Source organism: Mytilus californianus, unplaced genomic scaffold, assembly GCF_021869535.1.
Source record: "Mytilus californianus isolate M0D057914Y unplaced genomic scaffold, xbMytCali1.0.p SCAF_7, whole genome shotgun sequence".
NCBI classification, from domain to species: domain Eukaryota; kingdom Metazoa; phylum Mollusca; class Bivalvia; order Mytilida; family Mytilidae; genus Mytilus; species Mytilus californianus.
Genome location: NW_026262723.1, coordinates 40,151,968 through 40,170,262, shown reverse-complemented (window position 1 = coordinate 40,170,262; position 18,295 = coordinate 40,151,968). Strand labels below are relative to the sequence as shown.

The 18,295-nt window shown below is 30.5% G+C and overlaps 1 protein-coding gene across 2 annotated transcripts in view; it reads left to right on the top strand.

The window, feature by feature from the left end:
• Nucleotides 1-205: 205 nt before the first annotated feature.
• LOC127710228 (methylcytosine dioxygenase tet3-like) overlaps nucleotides 206-18,295 on the top strand; it is a 47,838-nt gene continuing 29,748 nt past the window's right edge. Inside the window, exons 1-2 of one of the 2 annotated variants that reach the window (XM_052215991.1) lie at nucleotides 206-285; nucleotides 3,047-3,365. In XM_052215991.1, the coding sequence (XP_052071951.1) occupies nucleotides 3,066-3,365 (300 nt within the window). In that variant the 5' untranslated portion in view covers nucleotides 206-285; nucleotides 3,047-3,065. Of the gene's footprint in view, nucleotides 286-3,046; nucleotides 3,366-17,745; nucleotides 17,945-18,295 lie in introns of those variants that run through there. The other variant, XM_052215992.1, reaches the window with a different exon arrangement.

The following is an 18,295-nucleotide window of genomic DNA, read 5'->3' as shown; positions in this document are numbered from 1 at the left end:
GGCCCCCTACTCCCCCTTACAGAGGCGGCTTCTTGTACAGGATTATATCTTTTTCCAACCGCAAACCGAATTTATTTGAGTCTACTTTATTATTAATAGAAAATAGAAAAAAAACGTCCAATCATTTATATATAAATTGATGTGAATGTGCTTGATCACGTTTACCAGTCAGTCAAGTGCGAAATGGATTGATAATCACGTGACTGTCTGTGTAATTTGCATATTGTTGGGTGAGAGTTCGCATCTGACGAACGAACGATGTTTGGGGATTGATATACAGAAAAGGTGAGAATTTTCCCCAATTATACACAATGCATACTATTCAAGATACATTATATATTCTAAAACTGCTGATTTCCAGTCTAAATAGTCCCGGTTTCGCTGTTTTTTACGTCCGCAATATGGTGATTCAGTCATGTCTCGGGAAATCCTTTGATCTTGTTATCACACACTATCGTTTATGACCCCACGTTGCGGACTAATCACCGTTAATTAGTGTCGCACAGGTGACCTATATAGCCACAATAAGTAAAACGAGTTTTCAATAGGCGTGAAATTTGCAAGAACAACAAAACTAAAAATAGATTTACACATACTCACAATGGATTACATTCATAGTAAATCGAATACCGTAAATATCATCATAAACGCGAACATTACCTTGATATGTATGTGTATTACACAATCACAGATCCTTACCATCACCCTGTTCAATAATAGACGGTAATATATAAGAAATCAAGACATACATTGGTGTTACACTCTGAGAGGTTTATTGCTAGGTTTGGATACAGAATTTTAATTTATTTTTTTTTGGAAAGGGGGGGGGGGGTGTTGCAGGTATATAACTGGAATAAATTGTAATTTCATTTGTTAATTTAGTCATGAATATATTGTTAATTTAATTTGTTTATTTAGAAATTGAGAGATACATTTTGGAATTCAAAGGTATGACTTTGACGAAAAAAATGGATTCATCACTGCCAACAATTTTGTTAAAATGTCAAACTAGTGTTTCATGAATTCATGTAGGTTGGTATGGACAAACATATGTTGGAACTACAGCTGTTTGATTTTGATTTATAAAGCATGTAGTATGTTCAGATATATACCATCCAGATGTAAGGAAAATAACACTTTATTAATTTTATGTGTCCAAAACCCTTTTCTGGATTTACCTTTTTCAGAAACGCTCTAACCAAACATTTGAAAGACAGCGACTCATTTCACAAAAAATCTTACGAGTAAACACACTCGTAAGTCATGAACATACAGTATAACATATGACCAATTTTAGTCCTAAGATTGTTTGTGAGCCCCAGGAATGTACAAGACCTATATGTGATGAGCTAAGTAAAAGGGACATAAAAATGAAAGCCAAATTCATCTACGGTCAACTTTGCCTGCGGGAGTTGAGACCTTTGTTTCTTGATAGTTTCTTAATTTATCAACGGAGAATTAAATTGTATAAAGTTGTATAATTGAAATTGAATAAAAATCATTCTTATCATTTTTTTTTCTTTTCTTCAATATATAAGTTATAACTTCAATATCATTTTATAACATGGAAACAAATAATGATTAACTAACATTGCAGCTCAAACATCATTTCAACGACCAAAGTTCAACCCCCATTATTTTGAAAACACAAGGTTATTAGTAACAATAAGGCAATTTGAAATTTATCGTTGTATTTCGGCCAAGGCACTGAAGATTTTAAATAAAGTAGTGGGTTAAAAGAAATTTCATTATGCCAGGCGTATATATGTTCATCATGGTTTCATCAGTTATATTCTTTATTCTTTTTCAATGGAAAATACAAACTGAGGTTAAATGATTTAATATTTTTAATTGCCTTGTTCAAAGATATAAAAAGGCTTTTAAATTAAGATAACCCTTTATAAATTTTGTGTATTTGAAAAGCTTTTCTAGATTAATGTTCATCAGGAACACTTAAATCCAACAATTTGAAAGCCAGGGATGTATAAATACTGGACATATGACTATATGACTAAAAGAACCTAAAAAGAATACTGTGGATTCATTATTATTCATGGGATACCTATTTTCGTGGATTTCGCTGGTACAGTTGAACCACAAATTTAAATGTCCACTTTAGTACACCTTTTCTATAGGTCTGTATGCAGACCTTTGTAAACCCAAGAAATCTAATATCCATGAAAATACATTTTTTCCTTAATCCACAAAAATTGGTACCCACGAAGATAAATGAATCCACAGTAGCCTGGCAAAAACATCTTCAGCTGTAAGGTCAACTTTCCTCGAGGAAGTTGGACTCTTTGCTTCTAATAATTTCTTAATTTATGAACACAAAGTTTTAGAAGTTTCAACTGTCAATCTGACAGCTTTGCAAGAAGCTGTGATATGGAAACAATCACTGTGTGTGCTTTTATGAAATAAACATCAATGAATTTTGACAGCTCTGCTAAGACAGAATGGAATAAACTTGAGATGTGTGGTTGAATTGAACCATGAATTATAAGAGTTGCTGGGTATACTTCAATGATACACCAAAGTTGTTCGTTTAAGATGGGCCTCAGTGGCTGAGTGGTCTAAGTACAAAATGTAGTCCAACTACTGTATCGCTAGCCTGTAAACACTGAGGTTGTGAGTTCAAATTACTTAAGTGGCAGGTGCACTCAACTCCACCAATAAAAGTTTACTGCCACAAAATACCCAATAGTGCTGAAAGTGGCATTAAACACCAATCAATCAATCAACCAATCAATTTGTTTTAGGTTGCCTTGTTTGTACATCTATTTTCTCTGAGGAGTTGAGTGTTGGTGGATGTTGTAATGGTTGTCTGTTGTATTGTCCAATATTTTCTACAGTTCATGCTGTCACGCTTATGTTGATCCCTAAAATATTCAATTATCTTATATTTCGAAATGAACATCTTGTGCAAAGAATTCAGATGACAATATGTGTATAATAAAAAAGCCTTTTGTGCTTACTTTTCATTGCAGATCTTCACACATTCTAGAATTGACTGTTTATGATATTAATCATTTCCTTTTGTTTTTAGTTTAAGAAGGCCATGAGTAATGAATAGTTTCAATTTTGGACCAGAATGGTCAGGAAAAGACAGTCAGTCCAAACAAACCAATTCATCAAATCTTGCATCATCACAGAAATCAGACTCTGTCAAATCAAAACTTCGTCAGTTGGCCGAGTTCCGAAGTAGAAGCAAGGAATTTGGTAGCAATGACTCTCTTCATTTGACTCCATCAAATCGCTCATTATCAGATCCATGGCTTATGAAAGGTGACTTTAAGGAAATGGATAGTGGATTAGACCTCACTAAAGGTGTCAGTGGAAGTACCAGCAATTTGACAAAGGAAAAGGTAATTCTATCATTAGATTTCAATGATTTTTAATCAGGTGGTTTCTTTCTTTGTGACATTGCTGCAGTTCTTGTTATGCATGCCAAGGAAAGAATATGGTCTATTCCTCTTTTCATAATTAAAATTATTTCAATTTTTTACCTTTCAGACAAATATTTTAATATTGCTTGTGGAGCAGTTTTGAATGTTTTGTTTCTCAAATCTTAACTCAACATTTATTTATTTAGATTATATACCACATTTGTATTTTTGACCTCTGCTTGAAAGATATTCTGACATGTCTGTTACCAAAAACTGGAAAATCATCTTTCCCATTCTTAAATTTTCTGGAATTACAAAGAAAAAAAGGAAAAAGAGATGCTAGCTGATCATTTCTTGAAATATTGGCATATTTCGCATGGAATCACGTTTGAATTTATGTAAGAAAAATAACAATGATATCTTGCTGATGTTTAGTAAACATATGTTATTATCTACATGTATGGTGATTACTCACGATTGGGAATGAAAATACTGGAATTTAATTACCCCTGGTATTACAAAACCAATGAAAACTGTCAAATAACAGTTAGTATCTATTGAATATACATGTACAGAAAGATATTTCAGAGAGAATCACCAAAGTCACCAGTTTTTAATGTGAAAATTCACCACCAAGAGTGTTTGTTACCTAAATTAATGTGAGCTCTGTATCAGCAGTTGTACATGTACATTGTATACAGAGTTACATGTACAGCCCTTGTCTTCAGTTTAGAAAAAATGTACATACATTTTTAAGTAAAGCTATTTTGCATTTCTCTTATAAGGAAACCTTGGATCTGCCTAGTATGGCTAATTTTTTTTAATTTCGTAATAAATAATAACAGTGTAACATACATGTAATGCCCAGTTCTTATTACTTTTGAAACTAGAAAAATATTTCTGAAACTTCGTCATGCAAAAGTGAATGTTTGCTCAAATTTTTAAGTGTTTGATTATGAGAATTTGAGCCAATTTTACTTTTTAAATTAAAAAAAATTGAAATTTCCTGAGGAAAGTAAACAATAAAAAAAATCAGAACATGATAAAGATTTCTGATTTTCTAATGTTGTTTAGTTAATTTTATTAATATTAGCATACAGTGTAACCACCTGATTATTAAAAAAATATCAAAATAAAAAAAAGACTTTATTCATGCACTTAAACACCAACCTATGATAAAATGGAATTTTGGTATGAGGCAAAAGTGCAGAAGACCTCATAATTTTTGCCTTTATTTGAATTTACTGAAAGAGGACAACAGTCTATGTAATGATACACAGAGGAGCCTTTAATTCAGTGGTTGTCATTTTTTGCTGTACATTATTTTTGTTTTTCGTTTATTGTTTTGAACATAAATCAGGCCATTAGTTTTCTGGTTTGAATTGTTTTAGATTTGTCATTTTGGGGCCTTGGGAACATTTAGCTTGTTATCCGGTATGGATTTTGCTCATTGTTGAGTTGCTAACTTCTACACGATTTTGTCTCGGGTGGAGAAACCATACCACATCTTCTTAGTTTTATATTAATTAATGTTACAATCATATGTCACTGTTATATTCTATAAACCAAACAGTTCTTCATCTTATTTGCCTCTGCAGGGTCCTATAATTGAAATTGTTTAATTTTATCCCCCCTCCCTCCATTTTAAAAAAAAAAAAAGAAGAAGAATTAAAGTCATTGTGAACTTAACACATACATGTACATGTGTAAAAAGAGAAAAAAAAAAATTTGATATAATTAAACTGATCTGAATACTTTTTTGTATTTTTTCTCATCAATTTTTATACGACCGCAAAAAATTTTTGTGGTCGTATATTGTTTTTATTTATTTTGAAAACATAGATATATGTAAAACTAGAACACTGTTTTATTATATGTTATATGAACTCCCTAAATATTAATCATAAAAAGATAAATACCTGGTGTTCAAATGCATATACATGATCACGACTTAAGGTACCCAAGGAAAGACTTTCAAGTGCAAACTTTGTAGTGAATAAAATTTTAATGAAAGCAATATGATAACGGATTCCCCATTATACCTCACATGGGTAAAATGTTCATGTAATGGTAATCCCAACATGTGGTCAAAGGCAGGAACATGTACACTTTAAATATATCTATTGTTCTTTCATTTTTTTAGGACAGTTCCTTTTGGTGGCCTTTAATTTTAAATTATAACATCTAAACTAATAAAAGATCGGTGTTTTAAACTGTAAAAATCTTCTTCAGGTTAAATACGTAAATCATATCATTTAAAAAATCATAAAAGAAGGAGTGCCATGAACTTTATGCTGCATTCAACCTGATACGCACTGTGACGGAAGGTGATGAATAAGATAATTAGCACCTGTGTAAAAACTCCACCACAATTATCAATCCTATCATGCTTATAGAAGATTTACGGTACTGTGTTATGATGTGGTTTCCCAATCTATATATAGCGATGTCAGGTGTCAGAGGTGTATTCAAAACCGATGAATATGTAGCAAATTAATATTGGATAGATTTGGTTTTTGTTTTTTATGTTTGAATTTTTCAAAAAAATGTTAACGTGCAAAGTTGTCGAGAGTATACATTGATTTGCAATATTTAACGATAACGATAAAAAAATTTTGCGATTGTTAAATTCCGTTATTCTTTTTATATATGCTACTACATAGGTTATTTTGAACAATTTCATACAAATAAAGAAAAACACAAAATTAAGATTATTCATGATTACATATTGATAACGTTCTTTTAAAACCTATTGTTTGATAGTGAAGATACACATATAAACATAGTATTGGTCTTTCATTCCAATTCTAAATATAGGACAGGGTTAAACATATCGGTAAGGTCAATGGAAATGTAATTTCAATGTTTTTATTTACCAAGTTTGACAGTATTGATTTGATATCATATGTATTTATTCCCTAAGTTGTTTCATTATAATTGACTGCGAAATTCTTATGGAATAAAAAATGTATACAAAATTATTTCAATGGAAAAAGTAACGCTTAATATGTGTAGAAGACAACCATTTTTTTCTACCATGATAATTTAAAGAGAGATAAAAATAGTACTAAATTGAAAGTGATAATATATAACATGTAATGTATTTTTGATGTTGTGATATATCTAAAGAAAAAGATGACATTTTGTATCTGAAAATAGACCAACTGTATTGTTAATAATGTCTTCTCTTGAAGGCTCATTTGTTTTAAAGATGCTTTTCAGGTTTCTCTCTGATTCATTAAAATTTTCATGAATGAAATATCTTACTGCAGAAGACATTGTTTAAAAGGGATTCTTGCAGCAATAATAGTTTTATCCTATTTGATTTGGAATTATAAAAGGCGGTAGCTTTGCATTTTATGCGAAGGAGTTAAAGTGGTAATGTATGCCTTTGTTTTTCCTTTTGAATTCTTGAATTTTATACCAATTCAGTAGGTTCTCGTCAGGGAAATCAATTTCTCTTCAAAATGAGAACGTTAATCTTGGAGTAATTGCATTTTTGTAATAAGTTTATCAATTTTTTCTTTTAGATGTTTTTGTTGATACATTGTAGTTTGTGTACTGTAACAGTCAGAAATGTTTGCCAGGTTTTTATTCTTGCAATAATTAATGTCACATTTGACCATTCTGTTAGAGTGTTATTTTATCTTCTACTATTATTAATTTTGTCATATTAAAGTTTTTGTCTGTTAAAGTCATTAAGTCAAATGGCTATCCTGCAATAAAAGATTAGCATAGCATGTTCTCTAGGTCACATAGTAAATACTTTTATATGATTTATATGTTTTGTTTTTGTAAACAAAGAGTTGGAGATTATTTAGGTCAGTTGGAGAATATTTGGAGATTATTTAGGTCAGTTGGAGAATATTTGGAGATGATGGGTATATAAGGGCCCCTGTTTTAGTGTTGAGAAGAATTGAAGGCGAGAAAAGAATTATACAATATGAAACGTTAAAAAGGATTTTGTTATCTAGGCAGATTCTGGGCAGATTTTGGCAGATCTTGGGAGGACCTTTATAGATTCATAGAAAGTTGTGCTACATTACTATTCATTTGTATTTAGTTTTGATATTTTTTCAGCACAGTATTGGACACTGTTGCGTGGTTTTTGACCGCACAGTATTGGACACTGATGCGTGGTTTTTGTCCGCACAGTATTAGACACTGTTGCGTGGTTTTGTCGGCATAGTATTGGACACTATGCACGTTTTTTTTTGTGTGCACAGTATTGGACAATGTTGCTTATTTTTTTATACGGAATGTAATGCAATTCGTTTGTGATAACGTGTGAAAGTGATATACCGATGAATCTTTGAATCATACATTTTGTAAACTGTATATAATGTAAATATTTGCCTGGAATGGAATTTTAATAAATCATAGATTAGTCAATTTACTTGTATATTTTCTTTAACAACAAGACTACACATCATTGGATTATTTGTCGTTAATTGTCTGTTATTTCAATGTACCCGATCTGACCTGAAAGTTTTACTATACTCGACCGCCATGGCAATTGTCTGACAATCACAATAATAAATGCATGCAAAAATTTCTGAATTCAAAGTAATTTTATGTGGAAGAAAGGAAAATGCAGAAAATTTTTAAACATGATCTGTTTAAATTTAACCTTGTAAATATGAAGTATTCTAATATTGTATCAAATATTTCTTGTAAATTTCTTTGTAAAATAAAAATGCAATATTTGCAGATATTTTTGCTAGTTTCCTTTATAAAGATACTATAAATGTAGAGCATTTTTACTGTGTTAAAAATATTGCATCTTGTCCTCAAAGTTTGGTATGTACTAAAGTTGTTTTAAGAAAAATTTTATTTGCATACATTAAGACGAGATATAAACAATATGGTTGAAATGGATATTGCGTCTGTACTGCAGGCATTCTAGTAACAGGAATTTGGACTAAATATCATCAATGCTGCTGAAATATTTGGTACTACTGGGAATATATATATATATTATAAAAGAGTTATTGCACAACTTGCAATTTAAAGTGCAATAGGATTAACTACCATGACAATATTCCTCAGTATTAATATTAGTGAAATAAATTTATATGTCCAGTAAGAATAAAGGCCAAACATGAACACACAATTGAAATGGAATAAACTCCAAATTGGGGAGATGAGGTGTTTTGCCAGTAAAAGGGTCTCTTGCTATATATATACACAATGTATGTATATGGATCAACTGATACATAAAACATATCCACTTTGTAGCTGTCAAAGTCATGAACATGAAAGAACTTGTTGTAACGTCTGACTGATGTTATTGGACATGTGGAATCTATATATAAGGGATGAAATCAGTATTTCCAACCATTAAACCACTTGTCAAGCAATTGCCATCTGCAAGGCTTGGCAGGTTAGTTTAGACAGATAATAGTGCACAAAAGATTTAGCCTTATCACACACAAAGCCATAGTCCGATTCTTTGATCAACATGCAGCATTGGTTCCACACTCATTTTATTTTAGGCAGCTATACATGTAGTAAGGGGTTCTGATGTTTCGTCAGGTTGTCATACCAATAGGTCAGATTTGTGGTACCTCCTTTAGGAAATGGATATTTTTATAGTTCTTGTCCTAAAAGTCAAATGTCTTTTAATGATTTCAATCATTGATTTTCTTTTTAATTTCTTCGAATGACTTTTCAAGTTAAACATGTTACTTTAAGAAGTTTTGAATTATATTGAGCATAGAGGTAACATGAAGAAGATATATTTTTAATTTATTTGAAATTTTGTTAAACTATGAAAATGAATTGATTTAGAGTGGGGTTTGTGTTGTTGAATCTTTAGTTTTCTATTTTGTGTTTTGTAGATTTGTTCATCTTTTTGTTGATTTTTATGCCCCACCTACGATAGTAGTAGGGGCATTATGTTTTCTGGTCTGTGCCTCCGTTTGTTTGTCCGTCCATCTGTTCCGCTTCAGGTTTAAGTTTTTGGTCAAGGTAGTTTTTGATGAAGTTGAAGTCCAATCAACTTGAAACTTACTACACATGTTCCCTATGATATGATCTTTCTTATTTTAATGCCAATTTAGAGTTTTGACCCCAATTTCACGGTCCACTGAACATAGAAAATAATATTGCGAGTGGGGCATCCGTGTACTATGGACACATTCTTGTTGTTTTTTGCCATGGTGTTGTTAAGTTTTCTTCACTTTATGTGTTTTGAATATCACCTTGGTAATTTCTGCCTCATGTTTACTAATGACATCCTCTGATCCCTAGTGTGTAGCGTAAATCTGTAAATTTATGTACAAACATCCGAATGAATGTATAGTTGTGCTAAAGGGTCAGTTAACATAATACAAGTCACAATGTTTATTGTAATCGGATTAATATCTGAAAAATATATATAATAGTGCACATATAATTGAGAGTGGAAGGGGGATGTCACCATGCTTCAGGAAAATTTTGTACGTTTATTGCGGATCAACAGTAAAAATGTGAGATAAATTAATACGATTTTGCTGCAAACAAATGATGTAATCAGATAAGAGACAAAAAAAATTCTGCCGATTTCAGTTATCCATAATCTATTTTGGTTGGAAATAGAAAACTTATTCTCTACAAAGAGAGATTGTTACTGCAATACTAATATCCTTATAGAAAATCTCTTTAAATTTTAAACAACGAAGGCAAAAAATCTCTTTGAATTTTAAACAACGCAGGCAATATTAACTAATCCTGTTTTTTTTTAGGGGGGGCACATGCAGACTGATCAATGTGCATGTTAAAAGCAAGAAAAATATTAGGAAATAATGTCATATTTCTGTCACAAAATTTGTCATAAAATCTGTCAACTCGGTATTCAGAAAAAAATTTGAAAAGCGACCAAAATATTACTTCTGCTAAGATACTTTCTTTTTGCATTGCACATTCCTACTGTATTATGTCCAATAATCCTTGAAAGCATTTAAAACAGGTTACGTAAAATTATAATTTTTTAAGGCATTTTATGACATAATAAGAAGACTACTAGATATTTCGGAAGTATTTATCGTGATATACCCAAAAAGAATAACGTTAAATGAAATTTTGCATGTCGCAAATTGTAAATGAAATTGAATTTCTTGTCAATAAACAAAAAAGCGTTTCATTCATATTGTATGTTGATCACATGATCAAATCGAACTCTGTATGTATGTTAATAAATACCACGTGAGTAAACAATAACAAGTAGGGAATTTCCAGACTGATTTTAAATCTATTATTGGCATACTCACTTAACACATGAACCTTAATTATTTTATTGAAAGTTGCAAAAGTAAATTAATTTATGTTACTAAATCAGAACATTAGTAAAAATTTCAAAACTCAGCATTTGCTTTGAAAAAACGTAATCGTACATTTTAGTTTGTTAATTGATATGAAGCGTAGATTAATTTGTTCTGCTACATATAATTATGATTAAATAATTTGATTTTTTCTGCTACATACAATTATAATTTAATAATTTGAATTGAAATCTGTTGTTCTACTATTAAAAAAATGAAGCTTTCAGGAACAATTAGAATTGTTTAATTGGGTGTGATATTAATGTTTTGTTTTATACTTAACGGAATGAGGAAACATATACTTTAGAAAATGTAAAACCTTACAGATGATAGTTATATCGTATGAAAATGAACTTATGAGGGATATTGTAAAGTACATGTACATGAAGAAAAATACTGAAAGAATAGAAATAAAACAAACAAATGAAGCTGGTCAAATGGCCTTTTATCGTTAGCAAGTGCAAATTCTTGTATCAAACAGAGAGTTAAAGTAGGGAGACCACATAAAGTAATGAAACTTTATGTTTGTTTTTGGTAAACCTGTTTAAATTACGGTTTGGGATTCTTGTCTAAATGACATTTACATCACAGCTCTGGCAAAAATAGCAAATGGCAAAGTATATTTACGGTGATCACTAGCCTGATAACTCTGAGGTTGTGGATTTGAACCCTGCTTGTGACCAGGTGTGATTGCCAGTTTTCCTGCTAAAGATATATAGCCAAGGTAGCTGAAAGTGGTGTTAAACACCTAAATAACAAACAAACCACACAGCTCCTTTAAAAGTTACTTTCACAAAAAGCCTAAAAGTTGATTGCATGTATGTTTATATTTTTTCAACATGTACCGGTTATTGATACATATCAGGTTACATGTAAATATGTATCATTAAGTTTGAGGATTAGCCACTTTTGATAAAATAATCATAGCCGTTCGACTTTCATGAAATAGGTGACCTAGAAAATTATTGATATTTAAAATGACAAGTTTATATTTGGGATAGTAAAATCTCTGTTTTCTCACCGACATTACCAGGTTATTTTACTGACTGTAAAAGAAGAAATTTTGGATTCTTAGTTTGTATAAATATTATCAAAGAAATTAAAAAAACTCCAACGAAAAATCTCAAACTTGAAACATCAAAGTCATTACTAATTCGACTTATTTTATATCACATCTTGCTATATTGATATTTGACAATTAAATTTCTGTAATATTTGGTTAGCTTATAAATGTTGGTGGGTTGCTGGGTCGTTGATGGTTGACTATGAATATTGAACTTTTGGTCATTGTGTAGTTTTGTTTTCAACTACCGGTAGTTTTTTGTGCTTCTTCCTTTTTAAAAATTCGATAATTTTGATACTTTCCACATTTTTCTGTCAATTTGAATGTATAATTAAACTATACTAAGAATAGTATTATATATAAATAAAAACTTAACTTTTTTGTAATCAGACGTTCATTTTTTCCTTGACTTAATTAATTACTATGCATTAGTTATCTGAATTTCAATTATATATTGAGGTAAGAATAAAAGGTAAGCTTTATTTGAACATGGTGCTTTCAGAAAAAAATGTTTTTTGTCAGATTTCCAACATTCATTTGAGTAACATTAAAAACGGTGAAAATAAGATATTAAATCTGGCCATAGCTCATGAAAGAGCTGGTTGTAATTAACGGAATATGTATAATTACGAATATTATATCTTATTAAGCGATTTTTAAAGTGGTCAGAGTTATCTGACAAAGTAACAACTTCGTAACTACATTAATGCTGTTATAAAATATGATGAAATAATAATTCACTGATATTATTTTTATGTTTTAAATTGTTTATAAGATTGGGCTAAAGTTTCTTGCACACTCTTCGTAATTTTATTGGTTGACATGAAACTTATGTGTCACATGACTGTTCTATCTGTTTAGTGAGTGTCACGTGTATAAACAAGTTGCAAGTGGTTTAGGGAATTTCCAAACTGATTAAATCTATAAATAGTGAACTGCAGTTATGCTGATACAGCATTTACAGTCTCGAGGAAAATATAAAAAGACGCCATTTATTTCAAACACTTAGTTTATAATTTATAATTTCAGATTAAAAAATGAAATATAAGAATATTAAGTTACTATGAAAACATGGCAAAAATACATTTGTCTGTTCAAAAGAAGCTGGTAAAACAGAATAAAATATTGTAAAAGAAGCATGTGTTTGCTTTCAGCTAGAATATCAAATTGAATTCTAATATAACACTCACACACGAAATAATCATTAGTTTCTTTCAATCAATAACAAGGACTTCCTAGTATGAACTTGTTTGTTGCTATGGCAACTTGCAGATGTATAGATTTATTTGTAAAAAATGACATTAACAGGTTTCATTGATCTAAGACACATTTATAATTGCTAATGGATTCTTTTCATATTATGAATATTAATATCCCGTCCTTTTCATTTTAAATGGACTGTAAAAGGTTTTATGATTGATTACCAATTATGATTATGATATTGTAATATTAATTACTTGGTATTTGCATATCTTATGGATCTTATGATATAAATAGATTCATAGGAAGAAACATGTACAAATTATGTGGAATCATTTATAATTTATCACGTGTGGATACTAATTTTCGTAGATATGGAAAAAAATATTTTCTAGGTTACTGTACATTCTGAAATAATTGCGTGGTTTTTATTAATACATTGTACAAATAACGTGACAGAATGAGTATCACAGTAATAAGAACTCTCATTTTGATATCTGATACATAAAGCTGTATGCAGATTTTCCTGAAATCGCAATAATTTATCTTGAGTTTTTATCCATTCTTCAAAAATCGCAGTAATAAATGCACGCAATAATTTCTGAATTTACAGCACTTGATAAATTCTGCATTCAAGCCTTTAAGAAATGTGTATTTCATTAAACATTTAAATTTGTTTTTTTATGAGTACCCATGAAATCAAGGAATATTGGTACCCCATGAATAATAGTGAATCCACAGTATATTTGAAATTTTCAATATGGTACTAAAATTTAGGTTGCAAATTGACCTTATATTGGTTTGACCTTTGTTCCCAAACTTTTTTATGCCTGCCTAGGGGCATTATGTTAAATGATCTGTGCGACCGTTTGTTCGTCTGTCCGTCCGTTTGTCTGTCTGTCCCACTTCAGGTTAAAGTTTTTGGTCAAGGTAGTTTTTGATGAAGTTGAAGTCCAATCAACTTGAAACTTAGTACACATGTTCCCTATGATGTGATCTTTCTAATTTTAATGCCAAATTAGAGTTTTGACCCCAATTTCACTCTCCACTGAACATAGAAAATGATAGTGCGAGTAGGGCATCCGTGTACTATGGACACATTCTTGTTGTCTCTTGTGTATATTATGAAGGTTTTTTTCTAGAAATATGTTTTGTGTCACTGATAATGAAATTTGTGTTTGTGTTTGATTTTAAAGATTAAGATGTCCAAAAATATTAATTTTATTGTGAAAACACACAACCAATGAACAGATGGACACAAGCACACAATAACTGTTTTGTTGGAAAACCAAACCATAGTTTACTGATCAATAAAACCATGCATAAGAACTTTTACTTATACATCCAAGTCAAACTTTTTAGTAGTGTTCCTGCTAACTATCTGTTCACTATTGTTCCTCATAATTACCTGTTCACTATTGTTCCTGATAACTATCTGTTCTTTATTGTTCCTGTTAACTATCTGTTCTCTATTGTTCCTGATAACTATCTGTTCTCTATTGTTCCTGATAACTATCTGTTCACTATTGTTCCTGATAGTTACCTGTTCTCTATTGTTCCTGATGACTATTTGTTCACTACTGTTCCTGACAACTATCTGTTCACTATTTTTCCTGATAACTGTCAGTTCTCTCTCTTAAAATAAATAGTCAATCACTGGATTTGGATGACAAGAAAATTTTGTTCACTGCATTTGTTTTCATTCTAATATTCCCTGTTTCCATTCTCAATTTTATTAATAACCTTTATCTATAGTAAAGTGATCAAAATTTGGCCAGTTTGAAGAGACACACTCTAATAAACACATTAAGGTGGTACCCAACACCTTGACTAATATTAATTTGGCTCGTTTAATTTTCATAAAATTTTGACAAAATGTTTACTTTGACCCTTTGACAAAAACATAAAAATTTCAAAAAATTTGAACCAACCACTTTATCAGAAAAATTTCATTGGTTATATAGCAGTTTGACAAACACTAATTTTGATCATTGAGAAGCTTAATATTTCCTTAACAATACAACGTAATTAAAACGCTTAGCTGATTTTTACAGAGTTATCTCCCTGTAGTGTTAGGTACCACCTTAAGGTACACATTATGCTTTCAATAAAAAATAAAAGGATTCAGTGTTTAATATATTTTCATGTTTGTGTAAAAATTCAGAGAACTGAGAGTTGAATAAATAGCATATCGGAAGTACTTTTGTTAACGATAGATGGAAATGAATGAACATTTAACTTTATGGCTCTGAGTTGAAATACTGAATACTGAAGAGTGGAACAATGGTATTTTCAAAGTTGAAAAAATGGCTACTGCCTGAGGTTTTAAAGTGGTAAAATTATCTGCATGTGAAATGTTCCCATAAGCAGTGCCAATATTCTTCACAATTTTTTTTTAATTTTCTGCAATCTAAAAATGAATAAACGGACTAATGTTGGTTGAATGAAATAATGTGGCCCATAGATTAAAAATATAGCTTCACAAAGCCTTTTATAGCTTACTACGAGGTATGAATTTTGCTCATTGTTGAAGTTGACCTATGTTCTTATATCTGCCTTATCTTTAAGTATACTGTTGTAGTGTCATGATTGTCTTTTACTTGTAAAGGGTATTAGCTCTTTCATTTTCAAGGCATAAAAAGATTGACAAAGTTACATAATACTAAAATGCATACATATATATTTGTTAATAGTTTTATCTGAAAACATAACATATTCAGCTTTCCTATGTGTTGATATGTTTTCTTTATGTTGTATTTCCTAAGGTTATATGAAAAAAAAACATATAGCTTTCCAAGGTTAAAACGCTCTCTTAAATTGACACCTATGAGAAAAATCGTCACTTTTTAATTTGGAAAAATATCATGTTGCCGAAGTGCATCTATGGAGACAGACACATAACTCGAGGATTATGTAATTCTGAACAATAAAAAGAGGAGGACAGCTTCCTTCATTCCTTTATATGAACGTACCAATTTACATATAGATGAAAAAGAACCTGCATATTTAATTTTTTCAAGTATTTTATTTGGGTGTCTGCAGTCGGGATTGTTATGACTGGGTCTATTTTTGGTAAATTGATACAGCTTTTATAACAAGGTACCCAACAGAGAGGTCAAGTGTGAAATGTAAATGTCTGCTCTACTTCTTTTAGCTATGTATTTTATCACCTGTTTACATATTGACCTATTTACATTGTATAATCAAATATCTGTCTGCATATAATTGTTTTTCCATAACTTTTTACTCTGTGACTTTTTATGCATAACTGCAAGTCTCCTTGTCAAAATGCTGTGTAATATTTGGAATGTGCAAGAAAATATCTAGAAGTTTTTAATGCATATTAGCTTAAATGATGTCACAGTGGTTCCCAAGGCTTTGAGAAATCAACTAGACATGTGGTCCAGTAAACCATTTTCTTAACTCGACCAGACTTTTTTTACAGGACATTTACACATAAGATTTTGGAAAAAATTAAAAATTTTACTGGTCATTTGGTCCAGTAATGCATATCACTTAACTGGACCAAACCAATTTTTACTGGACTTTGCCCAATGTCCGGCAACCTTGGGGATGATATTATTGTGATGAAAACCTGAGTTCTCATGATATTTGTCAACTTAACTTTGACAGCCTATGATTAAGATCTTGAACATAGTTATACTGCTAGACTAGACCTACAGTACTTTAAATCGGTCAGTTGGTCAGTACTTTAATGTTTCTCAGGGTGCAATATGAAGTATGGGATAAGTGTTCTTATGACTACCCCTATGTAGTTTCCGCATTATTTTTATCTGCCTAAAATATAAATAATTTATTAATAAATGTTCATATTTAGCTCCTGAATTGTATGTAGTCAAACAGTATTTAATACCTTTTAAATGACTTTTAATTTTAAATTGGATGCATTGAAATAACATTGTATTAGCCTCAACATTGAATTTTGTTTATACCACTAGTACGAAGCAAGCTGTATGGATAGAATAAGGTTGTTAGGATAAAGATTTATGATTATAATGGAGCACCAAACAGCATTTGCTTTGAAAAGACATCCTCTTGAACCCTCTTCACAGAAAAAGCATAAACTTACATGGAGAGGGGATTCAAAAGGATATGTCTTTCTTTTGGTTCATTTATAATTTATTCAGAAATTATTCGTTGGGAAATATGTGAGGAATTGCTTCAATGATAAAGTGAAGTCAAATTGGTATAAAGAACTTCTTGTAAATAGTGTAACTTGTAAGTAATTAACAGAGATATGCTTCTGTGACCTTGGCAATGACTTTCTAGCTGTATTGCAGATTTTTCTTCCCTGTGAACATGAAATCATTCAACTTGATTCAGTGATTGCTAGGTGTTTTCTTTTTGGGATATTAAGTTATTAACCTGTTCTGTTCAGTAACAGAGTCTGTTCTTTAAGCATTTAATCAGTCAAATATATTCTTTTCTGTCTTTTGTATCATTTGAATTGCAAACAATGTACCCGGTATGTTTGAATTTCTTGACTGCTTTGTCTGTTTAAGAATTGCTTTGATTTCCCGAAAACTGTGTCTCTTTTACCAGTACTAGACAGAACAAACTTATTAGTCATTATTTTATTCACAAGAAATTTGAATGGCCAGAACTTCAGTTACAACTTAAATATATAAAGGTATTTATATAAAGATTTAAACTGTATATATACTGAATGAAGATACTTAATAAATCGGTGATGCAGAACGCAATATTAGATAACTGTCTTATAGAATAAGCTTTTTCTGCTCTAGTAGTTTAGTTTATTTGTGGTCAGGTAAAAATGAACCAGGTTGGTTGTTCATTGAACAACAGAAAAGACTATTGATTTTTGTATTTCCAATAATGACCTTATTTTTGGATTTTATATTTAGTGTTGGATAATGCTTAGTTACACATGAGTAGTTCTGGAATTTGTCAATAAGTGATGTTGGGTTTCTAAACAGCCAGGGCACTTATAAATATGTGTTTAAGATGTCCAGGTTTGTGTATTGATTTTATTTTTATAAATGGATAGATATGTCAGTTGAACAGGGAAATGTATTAAAAATATTGAAAAATTGTTTGATTTCTTTGTTTGGAGATATACTGATGTCATCTCCATGCTTAAATTTACATTAGTTGTAAATTCAGGTGGGTTATCTAGAAATATCATTGAAAAAGGCTGTTGTTATTTTGCATTGTGTAATTTACTTCTTGTATTTTTATTTGATAGATTTTGCATAATCTATCAAATTTTGCATAATCTATCAAATGTCTGAATTAGAATTAAAAGTATAAAATTTATTGCATTATGTTCACAGCATTTTGGTTCACTGTTCTCATAATTCATC